The 13,865-nt window shown below is 37.1% G+C and overlaps 2 protein-coding genes across 5 annotated transcripts in view; both read left to right on the plus strand.

Annotated features, from left to right (window-relative positions):
- Nucleotides 1–2,122, plus strand: part of kcnip3b (Kv channel interacting protein 3b, calsenilin) — a 37,722-nt gene extending 35,600 nt beyond the window's left edge. For all 3 annotated transcript variants that reach the window (XM_079600544.1, XM_079600546.1, XM_079600545.1), the window contains exon 9: nucleotides 1,711–2,122. In XM_079600544.1, the coding sequence (XP_079456670.1) occupies nucleotides 1,711–1,758 (48 nt within the window). In that variant the 3' untranslated portion in view covers nucleotides 1,759–2,122. The remainder of the gene's footprint in view (nucleotides 1–1,710) is intronic.
- A 3,926-nt stretch (nucleotides 2,123–6,048) lies between these two features.
- On the plus strand, nucleotides 6,049–11,719 carry rassf2b (Ras association domain family member 2b). Of its 2 annotated transcripts, none has more exons than XM_079600313.1 (10): nucleotides 6,049–6,261; nucleotides 6,908–6,993; nucleotides 7,079–7,154; nucleotides 7,229–7,380; nucleotides 8,940–9,019; nucleotides 9,122–9,267; nucleotides 9,348–9,501; nucleotides 9,584–9,705; nucleotides 10,644–10,741; nucleotides 10,844–11,719. In XM_079600313.1, exons 2-10 carry the CDS (start codon nucleotides 6,938–6,940, stop codon nucleotides 10,905–10,907), a joined length of 948 nt encoding a protein of 315 aa, XP_079456439.1. In that variant the 5' UTR covers nucleotides 6,049–6,261; nucleotides 6,908–6,937; the 3' UTR covers nucleotides 10,908–11,719. The 2 variants fall into 2 exon arrangements, with proteins under 2 accessions (XP_079456439.1, XP_079456438.1); XM_079600312.1 differs by having other exon boundaries at nucleotides 6,123–6,261; nucleotides 8,940–8,998; nucleotides 10,844–11,718.
- Nucleotides 11,720–13,865: the final 2,146 nt, after the last annotated feature.

Genomic DNA, 13,865 nt, shown 5'->3' on the forward strand with positions numbered 1-13,865 from the left:
CAGCAGTCCAAGTGTTTATCTAATAATAGGATGGATAGTGGTCATGAAATACTACATTCTGAATTGTTTTGGCACAAAAATCTGGACTAACATTATACAAGAGAACCTTAGAGGGAATTAAAAATATATATATTATATGAACCCTTTAAATCATCATTTTCATGGCCTTTCTCTCCAAGTGAGGCTCCTCGACACACATAATAATAATTGTTATTATATACATTTTTTACAAAAGCATGCCACTTGTTTTTTTTTTGTTTTTTATCATTCATCTTTGACCCTCTGCTAACCCTGCCGTAGTGGTAAAAAATTATCAAATATTTTTATTATTATTATTTCTGTGAAATTAGCATACTATATTTTAAATAAATAATTTTATTACTAAATTATATTTATGAAGTAGTTACAATCCATTTATTACCTGTAACCACTTTTTGAGTGTAGACCTGAAAATAAAATTTCCAACTTAAACAGTCGAAAATATGAAATACTTTGGAGCACTTAAGTTTGGGTCTCCTTTTTTTGGTAGATTATTTAAGTTTGGGTCTCCTAAGACATTTGGTAGATTATTGTGGTTATTTATAAGTGACAAAGTTTTATTTTAAAAAAAAAGTTATAGAAGTTTGTTTATTGTTATAAAATGTGCACAAAAACAATATTTTAAAATTTTAAATGAAATATATACTTTCCAAAACATGTGTTCCAAATTTGAGGTTAATATCTAAAAAAAAATAGCTTTCAGTAAGATTTTGTTTGTTCATTACTAGATTAAATTCGTTTCCCATTAATTTCCATTGCGGTCATTTTTACCACTCGGGGCCCTATTTTAATTATCTGAAACGCAAGTATCAAACGCGAAACGCAAGTAACTTTCTGGGCGGATCTCAATGGGTTGGTCTAAAGTAGCTTCATTATTCATAGGTGTGGTTTGGGCGTAACGTGCAATAAACCAATCGGAGCGTCTTCTCACATTCCCTTTAAGAGCAGCGCAACGGCGGATTTGCCAGGCGCACTCAACTTACATGATGGTTGTGCAGTCTTCAAAATTTAGTTTCCTGGTTCTTGATGGACAACCCACTTTGTCCGATGTCCTTTTATACCTGTGTCTTGCCACTATTGATCAAACAGGTTTGATCCGTCATTACTACAATTAGCCTGAATAATTTGGGTAAATGTGTAAGCTAGATTTATGCCTATTTTTTTACATCTTTATGGACACCACAATGATTTCCCTCGTGTGGTAATATTTTTCCTTGTAATAATGTATGGTTTGCAAAAATGGGAACTGCTGCGTCTGTGTAGATGAGAGAAGCAAAGTGTATGCGCGTTGTGCACACGCTACTTTATGGGCAAGCATGCGCCCATACAATAGCATCTGAATAACGCGCCACTAACTTTAGACTAGGTTTTTCCTGGTCAGTGGCGGAATTGTTTTCTGAAACTGCAAAATAGCACCAGGGAACATTTGTTATATGACTAGGAGTTGTTGACTCCTTCAAATCCCTTTGTTTTCATGTCCTGTCTAGAAGTATCTGCGATTCCTCACCATGCTTTGACAGAAGCATCAGAGTCAATGCCAGATAAATGTCAACATTAGACTGATTTACGTTGATACGGAGGCTCTCACTGACAGCTAGACATTTTCTAAACTCTTTCTAACATGAAGCTGTCAGCAACAATCTGCGACTGATGCTTTTTCTCTTTTACTAGGACGAGAACATTATGAGCTCCATGCAGCTGTTTGAGAATGTCATCTAGAGCGCAGCATGAAGTGCAGAATGATCCTTGCTCTTTTTCCAGCATTGTTCCATTAGTCCTCAAGCGCTCCACGGGGACTCTCTAGAAACACTTCCGTTTTGCACCTAGGCCCTGTAGCATGTGAATGAACATTTTGATTGATTGTATTGAATGCTGTAACAGGATGTGGGCCGCCTGCGAGTGTGCCATTACTGTATGTCTCAATTTAATCTGAAGTATTCAAGACAGGTTTTAAATGCTCATTTGTATATATGTAGATATGTGCCCTTAAACTTGCATGTTTGCCTGCTATTTGTCTGGCCCATTGTCATTTTATACAAAGAAATAAAGGCATCCGTGAATGACTCCATGATGTGTGAATGTCCATAGCGTACTAGTGTGGGATGTGGAATTCTGTATCTTTGAAAATTAATTAGGCCTACTGATATTTTTTCACATAACTTAAAGCCCCCCTGTGGTGAAAATCAAGCTTTTAATGTTGTGTCTATGTGGTGTTTTTAATGTGCTTTAAGACAAATCATGTGCAAATTCATTAGTCAATACCATTGCTGAGTATTTTCCCCTTAAAACTGCAGTGAAGAAAAAAAAGACGAGGTTTGAAATCGCTGGTGTTTCTGGCGTCACAAACTACCTTGTAACCAATCACGTCAAGTTGCTAGCGGGCTTTAGCATATCATTAACAGAGAACTAGCAGGGGAGTCTTGAGAGATGCCACGTTATCCAGGTATATTTTTCTGTTGATATAAAAATCAGGTAGATTTCGCTATAATGGGTTTATGATTTATATTACAGTGTTATAATAGCCTACCTTTCTGCAGTTGTTCAAAGCAGTTCTGATGATTGTTACTTAGATGGCAAACGGGAACATGATTTGTGTAATATTAGCAATTATTAGCTGTTTGATTACATAGTCAAGCAAAAGGCTAACCATATAACCATAATTACATTTATGTGTCCGACCGACGTTGTAAATAGCATTGAGAAGAGTTTACCTCAGAAAGTTGTCCGAGTATCTGTGAGCTGCGTGAGGTGGGGCTAATTAGCATACCGTATTCATGAATCCGGGTATTGAATGAAACAAGGGTGTAGATAGATTCAAGCTATTTTAAGAAAAAAACTTTTAAATTTATAATTTTGGTGATCAAATAACATTTTTAAGGGATACATTATTGACTACCGTACATGTAGGGGGACTTTAATTAAAGTCAGTTCTTAAAAATACACAGCAAGGTTGTGGTAGGAATGCAGAGGACATACTTTTCCTGGCCATTTGTTTGGCTTAAAGCTAGAGTAGGTAATGTTGGAGAGCTTGCCAGATTTGAAAGTGGCACCTCTTCTAAGCTCCGCCCCCTCCTGTCAGTGCTCCGTCCAAAGCTACGCCCCCCCACAAACATGAACGCGCATCCACATTTGGAGTCAGCTGCATGTACCTACCAGTGATGCGCGGGTTGATCCAAAATGAGCGGGTGCCTATCATTTTTAATGATATTCGGGTCGCGGTCGGTCGGGTCGTTTACCTTTGTAATTTATATAGCCTAGTACTAGACACAATGTTCTATGAAATACATAGGTCTACACTTTATTGTCTGAATGCGCGAGGATGACGCACGAGCAGTCTGCAGATGAAAGTGGGAAATCCTTATTTACCTTTTGAATGTTGAGCGCGTTATTAACTTTTGAATAAAAGCTGACGCGGGACAAAATGCCCGATTTCCCAACGCGTTGAACTGAGCAATGCGATTGTGCCATTTTAATAGGCTACTTTTAAACGCATATAGCTCAGTAATGTCAGTTTTATGTAGCCTATTTGCTGAGAGGGGGCGGGATTTTTGTTGGGAAAGTCCGGGGAGAGACGCACACGTCGATTAGGCTGGATAAACACATGCAGCATCTTAACTGTTAAGAAAATGAAACGAAATAAATGAATAAATCAAGCCTTTATTACAAAACACTAGGCTATATCATACAGCATTCTGAAAAATGCGCACCCCTAGTTCCTCCGTCTAAGCGGGCGGTTAGTTGAAAACGTCGGTCGGGTGCGGGTTGTTTATACATTGACCCGCGCATCACTGCTGTGCACGCAGTGGTGCTCGGGCACGAGACATGAAGGCATCTGATTGGTTCTTTACATTCGCACCGAATGGCAGTGATTGGTCAGAGTTTTTAATGTCCTACAGCTGCTACAGAGGTCAGATATTTTTCATAATGTATTGACTACTATCAGAATGGAAGGACCATTTCACCCAGTATAAAAAAAAAAATTTCTGAACAGGATTACCAACCCTACCTTTAATAATAATCATTTAAAAGAAATGTGCTTAAATTCCTCAATTTATTTACCAGGATCAGTGGTATAATAGCACAGTATAATATGTTGAATACAAGTTATATTTAATAAAAAATTTAACGAAGAGAGACAAAAACTTTATTTGCATTAATCCAGCACCAATCTGAACTATTCTTATTTATTTATTGGGTTATAAATCAATATATTTATGAATAAATATGTATTAAATATACCTTTTAAAGGGGGGGTACAATGGTGTTTCATGTATTCAGAGTTGTTTACAGTGTTAAAGAGATGGATTCTCATGCTAATAATGGCCAAAGTTTGAAAAGTTATTTTGAACGAATAACAGAGAATTTCTGTGCTGAAAATCATACTTCCGGGTTGCAACACGTTTCGGCTGGTTTTTTTCTATCGTAGATCTAATGACGTAGACCAGAGTGGAACTCCTTATATGAGCATTGCTCTCGGAAAAGCGCGTTCACGCACACTTCGACCAGAGAAGAGAAAGACCGCGCTCATCGACGCGCTACTACCGGAAATCATCATCAGCAGCGCTAAATAGGAATGGTTGATGTCAAGAATGTCTCCAAAAAAGTGTGTTTTGAGATGTGAGGGAAAGTTTACCTTGTTCAGCTTCCCAAAGAACCCAGTGTTTCTGGAACAGTGGATGCAGTTTGTATGTTGTGGATGCTCCCGCTTGACTCTATAGCTCCGCCCACGCCCAGAATCAAGGACCTCGGCTTTTTCCGGATAGAATCGGAAAGCTGTATTTTTATTTTATAAATATGATGAAACTAAAGACTTTTTGGAGATATGAAGGACGCACTATTACTCTATAGGTACTCAAGATTAACATGAGATTGACTGAAACTAAGTATTAGAGAGACAAAGACATTATCAGAGATGATATTTGTCCTATACCAATTGATTGATTGATTGATTGATTGATTGATTGATTGATTGATTGATTGATTGATTGATTGATTGATTGATTGATGTAATTTGAAAGAAATGGACTTCCATTTATTTCCCATGGCCAATGGTGTGGCATTATAGTAAATTGTTATGCTGAATAAATATTATATCATTTTAAAAAAGAGAGACAAACACATTATCAGAAATACTTTTTACTAAATAATGCCCCTTGGTTTGATAGTTTATTTTATTCATTTTATGAAATGAGATTTTAAATGTAGCTTAAGTCTCCGAATACTTTCTGTATGAACTGTATCACAGAGATCCTGAATCCATTTATATTTAGTTTAGCTTCCACAAGGTGGCAATGCTGTGCTCAAACCTGCTGGTGGTTACCAGAGTAACAGATGAAAGTTGAAACATGCACAAGAGAAAGCAGCCTTTGCATCAAGTCCTTGTTCCTTCTTGTGTCAGAACAAAAATCTCCTTGTCCTCGTTGATTTAGCTCACTCTGGTTTAAGTGTCAAAAGTGTTCGTACAATAAAATACAATGTGTCATTCACATCTCAACTTACTGCATTGTATAGTTTCCTCTTTTATGGGTCACCTAGTTCCCTCAAACACAGAGAAACAATTATGTGCCTTCTCAAAATCAAAGTACTTTAAGAAAGAAATACGTACAGTAGACAATTTTTTTAACAATGTGGAAATTTGGACTTATGATGACACACCCAGCACTCTCACAACAGATATTTTAAAAATCCTAATATACAAACATGTTTACATCATGCATATTTATTTTTAATTTTATTTATTTGGAAAAGTTTCTTTCAGTTGAAGGACATTATGTGTTTACTGGTATTCATGGGACGGTGTGTTAACATCTGCCCTAAATGTGCAGGCCTGTTTATGTTCTCGGCCAAGCGTACTTCCTGTCTGGCCCTGCAAACCGCCCGAGCGTTGGGTTTCTGTATTAGTAATTATCTCTGCGTGCAGAATTGTAATCGGGGGCAGTGTGTGCATAATCGGTGGCTCATGGGAGGAAGTCTGACCTGAGTGAAAAAAAGCTGTAACTTCCTGACTGAGCGTTCGCAATGAGGAAGAGTCTTATAGGGAGGGGCAACTGATTCTGTAGCTTGTCAACGACACGCTTTCATCCCACAGCACAGCTGTTTTCATGCTGGCTTCCAAGACTTCCAAATTTCCATCCACATTACCATCACTTTCTCTGATGCGAGTGCCAGAGTCTGGCTTGGTTTCACTTACTTTGCTGGATTTCCACACGTGCTGCTTGTACAGTAAGTCACCGGCTTCGGCATCTTGACCTTTACAGGTTCCTTACCAAAAGATATCAGAATATAAATTGAGATCTTGTGCTGCATTTGAGCTTATGATGAATGAAATGTAGATTTAAACTAACTTCAGCTCTTTATGTGCAAATTCTGTGAAGTTATTGCTTACGTGTTATGTACTAGCCATTTTGTGTGATGAAATGTGTCACAGTAAATCATGGTAAATATCATATTAGGTCTAAATGTGTGTTTACCTCCTTATAGCTTAATAGTATGTGAGACAGTTGAAATCGTGTGTGTGTGTGTGCATTGTGGGGACAAGCCAGCGGTCCCCGCGAGGGCTAATAAACATACTAAATAATATATTTTTGGAAAATGCAGAGAGTTTTGTGTGATGGGTAGGTTTAGGGGAAGCATTAGTGTAAGGGGATAGAATATATAGTTTGTACAGTATAAAAACCATTACGTCTATGGAGAGTCCCCACAAAGATAGTGAACCTGACGTGTGTGTGTGTGTGAGAGAGAGAGAGAGAGAGAGAGAGAAAGAGAGAGAATCTTGCCTGAAGTCGTTCTGCGATTATGAGGCAGAAAGTCATAAGATTCTCTTCTGATCGCAGAGACCCTTTTCAATTCATCCCTTCATTCTTTACAGGCCTTCCTAGAGTTTCTTCACTGACCCGACATGGACACTGTGGATTCAGACAAGATCCAGGTTGGAGAAAACAAATTCGTAAGCAAGTAAGTCTATCTTGTTATGTTACTGCAAAGGTGTCTTGCTCTCGCTGTTCTCGTAAACCTAACTTAATTTTCTTTTTGTTTGCAGGAGCGTTATTCTCTCACACCTTCAAACGTACAACCTTTATTATGAAGGAGAAACTCTCCAGTTGAGGCACAGAGAGGTTAGTTGGTCAAATGTAGCCTGTCGTATTGATGTCATACAGCTGATGGCTAAAGTGACATGTCAATTTCACAGGAGGAAGGAGAGTTGATCATAGAGGGCTTGCTCAATGTTTTTTGGGGCGTGCGGCGGCCAATCAGACTGCAGATGCAAGATGAGAAGGAGCCAATCAGGCCACACCCCTCACTGACATCACTGAGCGATGATACAGACATCAACACAGTCAAGTCAGATATTATTTATTTTATTTTTACATTATAAATCATATTTATTATTTAGCATATTATTGTTAACTACCATAGTACGATGCATCGTTGGAGAAATCAACTAGCTAGTCACGAGGTCCCGAAACCGTATGTCGCAAAGTATCGTTCAACCACGTTGGTTTATGACGTCTCGCACGTGGTGGACTAATAACTTATTTTAATTCATCTGTTTAAGATCGAATTAACGCTAGATTTTGTCATATTAGTTACAGATATGGCATCTGAAGACCATTTCTAATTTTTCTCAGTTATTTTGCTTTATTACCAGACTCAATATTTGGCTCGTTCTTACATAGTAGAGCACGTTCGCACATGCGCAGTCTTCAAATCGGTGCTTTAAATCTCTTGAGTCTTGATAAACTAAAAGACGTAAATTACACTTGTATGTATTCTAAATAAATAACACGGGTTGTACTGAATGTCAGCTTGCTTATTTTGCTAAAGATAAGGATTTATGCAGTCTACATCTCATGTAAACTAGAAACTATGCTTCTAACCACAGCTCGCGAGCTGTCGTTCCAACCACACAAGTTTGCGATGCTGTTTGCGAACGTTCGTTGGAACGATGGTTTCGGGAAACACCAAATCGTTGAACTATGCTGATAATGACGGAACTTGCGACCATAGTTGGCTAACGATGCTTTCGGGAAACGCACCCCAGATTTGCTGTCGATGTTTTTATCGTTCATTAGCTGGATAATAAAATCGTTCTGATTCTGAAAGTGATTCAAACGATATCGTTTATTTGTGCCATTGTTTTTTTAGAACGTTGTCTTTATCATTATCTTTCTTTAATAGTTATCGTCCTTGGTGTGAACGGGCATTACGTGCGTCGGCCTCTTTTGCATTGTTTGTGCTTGCCGTAACCACTCGAAACTAGCAAACTGGCAGCTCCAGTAGTAAAGAAAAGATTTGTCTTGAACTCTGTCCTGAAAACTAGCATGAAAAATCTTAGTAAAACAATTATATAATATGATATAATATAATATATAATAACCAATTAAAGATGAATCTATACCTGCATGATAATGACTCTGTACCAGCGGTTTGGAGATGGATGTTGCTATGATTCAGCTGCGGGCGCCATCTTCTGGCGAGACTCATGAATTAATTCGGCACGACCCCCACAGTGTATTGTGGTGTATTATTCTGTAGCCTTTGAGTGTACACAAGGTCCATTATGGTATAACGTCCAGTATGGTATCGGACACCACTACAAATGGCTGTCTTGAAATAGTGCCCTATTTAAGGGTATGCAGACTCCACCCACAAGTATTAGCCTACATTGGTTGTGCAGAAGTTCCAAAAATAGCCCATCTCAAAAAGGAAACTTCATAGATAATACAATAAACTTTCTCAAAAAGGAACTTTATAGATACCAATTATAAACACTTTACTTAGCTAATAATTCATCTAAGCAGAAATTGATGAGCACAGAACTCTCGCCCCATAGACTTTCATTCAAATTGTTTTCCCCAGAATGTTCTTTTAATGAGGGTTCCTGCTTTCTTGCCTTTTAGAAATGATGAAACAATTTCCATTGAGGTCACTGCAACAGATGACCAATCAAACGACTCCGGTGAGGAGAAGGAAGAGGCAGGTGAATACATTCTTGACTTTTCCTAAAAAACTTAACAGTGTTCACTGCCTATTCATCACATTTGAATGGCAGTGTGTGATTTGGTAAAGTCTCATCTGGCAGGTGAGGGTCAGCAGGAGTCACGCTCGGATCGGGTCGCCAGGACCAGGAGTGATGTCAGCGGGAGGAGAATCAGTGGACGTCGACTTGGCATCAGGAGAGTCAAGAGACACCGATGCTCCTTCAACGGACACTTTTATAACCACAAGGCAAGCGCCATGTTTCGTAAACTGGTTACACGTTATTGAATTATTGCTCACTTTTGCTCACACTTGATCGTTTCAAACAGACAGCGGTGTTTACGCCAGCGTTCGGCTCTGTGACCAACGTCCGCATCAACAGCTGTATGACGACGGCGCAGGTTATGCGGGTGTTGCTGAGCAAGTTCAAGATTGAGAACAGCCCGGATGAGTTCAGCCTCTATCTTGTCCACACGAGTGGCGGTATGTCCTGACTCAATTCACATGTCATATTGTTCTTTTATCTGTGCCTGAGTTCATATTTCTAATCCTCTCCTGCACCCAGAGAGACACCAGCTGAAGCCTAATGATCATCCTTTGGCCGTCAGAGTTTTGAAAGGACCTTGTGAACAGGTCAGCAAAATGTTCCTAATGGAGACGGACCAGGTGGAAGAGGTCACCTATGATGTGAGAGACCAAATATCTCTTATCTATCTATCTATCTATCTATCTATCTGTCTGTCTGTCTGTCTGTCTGTCTGTCTGTCTGTCTGTCTGTCTGTCTGTCTGTCTGTCTGTCTGTCTGTCTGTCTGTCTATCTGTCTGTCTGTCTGTCTATCATCTATCTATCTGTCTGGCTGTCTGTCTGTCTGGCTGGCTGGCCAAATTACTTAAAATTAAATAATTAAACAAATATATAAATCGATAAATACATAATTACATTGATAAATAATATGAATGAATTATTAATAAAACATAAAATCATAATAATAACTATTAAATCACCAAAAATATATTTATTAATTTTACCATTATTTTGCATTCTTTTTTATCATTATCTGTGAATTGAAGTTTTTTTTTCTTAAAAGTCCAAAGATGATAATAAAAAGAAGCAATGAATGCAAACTAATGCTAAAATGAAATGTAACGCCTATTTATGAATTTGTTTGGTGATTTAATTAATAAATACTTATTAAATGTTTAAATTAACATTATTTTTTATTAAAACACTAAAACATTTTATTAAAACAACAACAGTATGGATTATGTATTTATGTAATGTTTTAATTTTGAGTAGCTTTATTTATTTATCAAAATTTGTTTGTAAAAAATATATTTTCCAGACTGATCATAATAGATATTTTAGATATCTGATTAGATATATTTCCAGTATATTTCTTACATGGTTATTAAAGTTCATGCACATTGATTGTTAGATTCAATATTCTACACAATGTGTCTGGCTGTATACTGCATTTTGTCTGATGTGGCAGGTCTTAAAATTTGGATACTGTAATCTTACTATTTATTGCAGAAGTAAGTGTTAGTCTGGCTTTTAGAATTCAGCCAAACTACACAGTAATGCGAGTTTGGATATTGTTGTAATACTTAATTTTGTCCTCAAGGTGGCACAATACATCAAGTTTGAGCTTCCTGTTTTACAAAGCTTCATTGCTAAACTGCAAGAGGAAGAAGAAAGAGAGATGCTGAAACTGAAGAAGAGGTACAGTCTATCATACATAACAAACAAAGACATGATTTATAGAGTCATTTGAAATCATTGTGACTCATTTCCTTTCTGTGCCCTTGCTTCCTGTTAATTCAGGTACGCTGATTTGCGCCGTATCATCAAGAGATACATGAAGTCTTTAGCTGATAAAACTACTTGATGATGCAAGCATCATTCAACTGAACACCGTCTTTAAAGCACCAAAATGGTGCTCTCTCAGGAACAGGAACATATTCTTATTTTATTCCAATTCAACCCAAGGTCCATGCACAGCCTGGGAGGTGCCGGTAGCAGGAACGGATTTACATGACAAGAATAAGAACACTCTACCGCACTCTATTGACTTTACTCTTTTATTTTATTCAAAGCGAACAACGCGTTTCGCATATAGCGTCCTCGGGTCGCTCCGTTATGGTCTGAGCTCTCAGGTGTCTCTTAATTACCTTGAGTCACGTAATCAGTTGTTCTTAAAGTCATAATATTTGAAAGGCCAATATCCAACACATTCCCATAAATACCCAGTTAAGAAAATGTAATCATATTCTTACTTTAGTTTGGCTTTCTACGAGCCTGTTATTGTGTTCATGTATTATATAATATCAGCAATACCATGGCTTTCTCTAAATAGATAAACAGCAGATAAACACATACTTGGCCTTCTTTTTCACAAAGGAAATCAAATGGGTCAATGTCCGACTTATGCACAATTGAGCCATAAGAGAGTTTATTTTTCTAGTTATTAAAAATCTGATTCAATGTAAAGCCGGACTGTGTGAATAAACAGACAATGTGAAATGAAGAGAAATGATTTGTAAATCTAATCTATTTGCCTTATTTTATTCCAGACTGTTTGTAATGTTTGTTATTATTAAAAATATTTGATATTTTTAATTTGAGAGGCATTTTACTGGTGTACTGTATATGCTCAGATTTTTGCTTTTAATAATAAAAAAATACATAATTTATTGTGTGAACTTGCATGCACGTTTACCTCAGTGAGATCTCAGATCTCATTACATTTCAGTGATCCCTGTAGTTCATATTTTTCTCATGAGTCTCATTGGTCTGATTAAGCAGTAGAGATAAAAACGACACACTGCATTGCTCCACATTAGGCATGACATTTCAACATAAGAATATTTTTTTCCATGTGGAATAAAGGCTTAATCTCTCCTAATATATTTTATTAGCTTCTTTAACACTCCTAAGCACTGCTCTCTTACTATTAGCCTACAACTAAGATTTGAGAACTTAATGGTCAGAGATAATAGACACAAGGGGGAAATCGAGTGTGGGAGCAATGTAAATCGTATTAGAAATTGCTTTCATGAGTAAAAACCAGTCTAGTACCAAGCACTAATGCATCCTTTGTTGAGGCTTTGTACTCAAGTGGGCGGGGCCATTGAGCTTCCCTGGTTGCTCATTCGCTCCTGTGTAGTGTGTAGTGAGTGACAGTTTCATAAGTTGGTTGTTTTCAACACAGAGCAGCTTCTCACAGCAAGACTAGGCAGTTCAAACAGTGAAGACAAGCCACTGATCATCACCCGGTAAGATGCTTCTGTTTATTGTACGACACGGGACCCGATGGTTCGGGTTCAGACAGATATTTAGAAATTATGTTCGGGTCGGGCTCGGTCACATCAGCGCGATAAGGCATTGAACATTTTAAATTTAAAACAGCTTATTATGTAGGTAGCCAATGTGCCTGATGCTTTCACTTGATGCAAACGTTTGTTTTTGTGATTAAAATACATGTAAAATATTACCATAACATCTGTCTTCCAGCGAAACACGTGCATGCGCGCCTGTGTTAAGCGCGCTTGTTGCTCCGTGCGCGGTGATGCGCTCATCCTGTTGACATTGATTTCCGAATGTCTTCCTACAGTTGCTTATAAATAAATATATTAATGAAAGCGGGCTTTTCATGATATATTACAACACATGTAATATATAAAATCGAATAATATCCTAAAAAAAAAATTCATTGGTTTAATTATTTTTATTTATTTATTTTTAATATTACAGTAATAGTTTGTGTCAATGACATCAACACGGCTGTCTATGTAAAGTAATGCAATACATGTATAACAATTAATATAGGCTACTGTATAATTATGGCACAAAAAGTGGGTCACTGTGTGTCAGCAAATCGTATGTAGCACTCATTCTAGGTGACCTTTGACAATTGAGTCAGGACGTTTGTTTGTATTCAGTGGTCAGCACTTGTCCATATGTGCAATGGTGCGTATAATCAGATTCAGATGACTTGTGTCACTCACCGCACTGTAATTGTCTAAACTGACCAAGAATGTTTCTGTTTGGAATAATTCTGTTGAATCAAATATTCAACATTTTCAACATAACAAACTTGTATACATAGAAATGTGTTTATTAATGTTATATTTAAAAAGAAACAATCATTAAATATGTTAAAATACACATACTATTCAATGTAGTTAATAAAAAGCAAATAATAAAAACAACATTTTAAAATAAATTTAATATAAAACATAGCACATATTAATAAAAATAAAAATATTTAGAATAACTTTGAACAGGAGCAATGTTAATTATTTGAAGAGGAGGCCCTTTCTTCAAAATATAATGTTTAATTCAATGTGTTACTTGCCCTTTCTTTGTATTTATTTGTGAAAATAGTTTCTACACCAATTTTTTGCAGTGTACACTGGTTGTAAGTACCCAAAATTGTGTGAATAAATCGAGTTTATTAAATGAGAGAAATAATTTGTAAATCTATAGTGTATTTGCCACTTTTACTATTTGTAAAAGTGTTTATATTATTTAAAAATATTTAATAATCTCATGTGTTAACATTAATGTATTAACTTAGGCTACATGAACCAATATATTCTTACAGCATTTATTAACTCTCTCTACCAGAGTTCCTTAGCTGCGTTTCCACTGTCGGGCCAGTGCGAGTCAGGGCTTTATAGCGCTTGATTATAAAAGCATTATCTATTGTGAAGGATCATATTCATCCGCAAAGTCGAAGCACAACCAAAACAACGTTCTTCCGCAAAATGAATGCAGTTTTGTTTTTTAATCGCTTGAGCTGGCCAAAAGCTACAGGCTACATAGTGTAGGCCTACCTTTACAA

Source organism: Phoxinus phoxinus, assembly GCF_949152265.1.
Source record: "Phoxinus phoxinus genome assembly, chromosome: 23".
NCBI classification, from domain to species: domain Eukaryota; kingdom Metazoa; phylum Chordata; class Actinopteri; order Cypriniformes; family Leuciscidae; genus Phoxinus; species Phoxinus phoxinus.

What these genes read in the sequence shown, in the direction of transcription:
- rassf2b (XM_079600313.1), top strand. Translation starts at nt 6,938, where the DNA reads ATGGACACTGTGGATTCAGACAAGATCCAGGTTGGAGAAAACAAATTC. An exon ending in TGAGGAGAAGGAAGAGGCAG is followed by an intron (nt 9,020 to 9,121) that starts GTGAATACATTC and finishes CTCATCTGGCAG; the next exon opens with GTGAGGGTCAGCAGGAGTCA. An exon ending in TGGAAGAGGTCACCTATGAT is followed by an intron (nt 9,706 to 10,643) that starts GTGAGAGACCAA and finishes TTTGTCCTCAAG; the next exon opens with GTGGCACAATACATCAAGTT.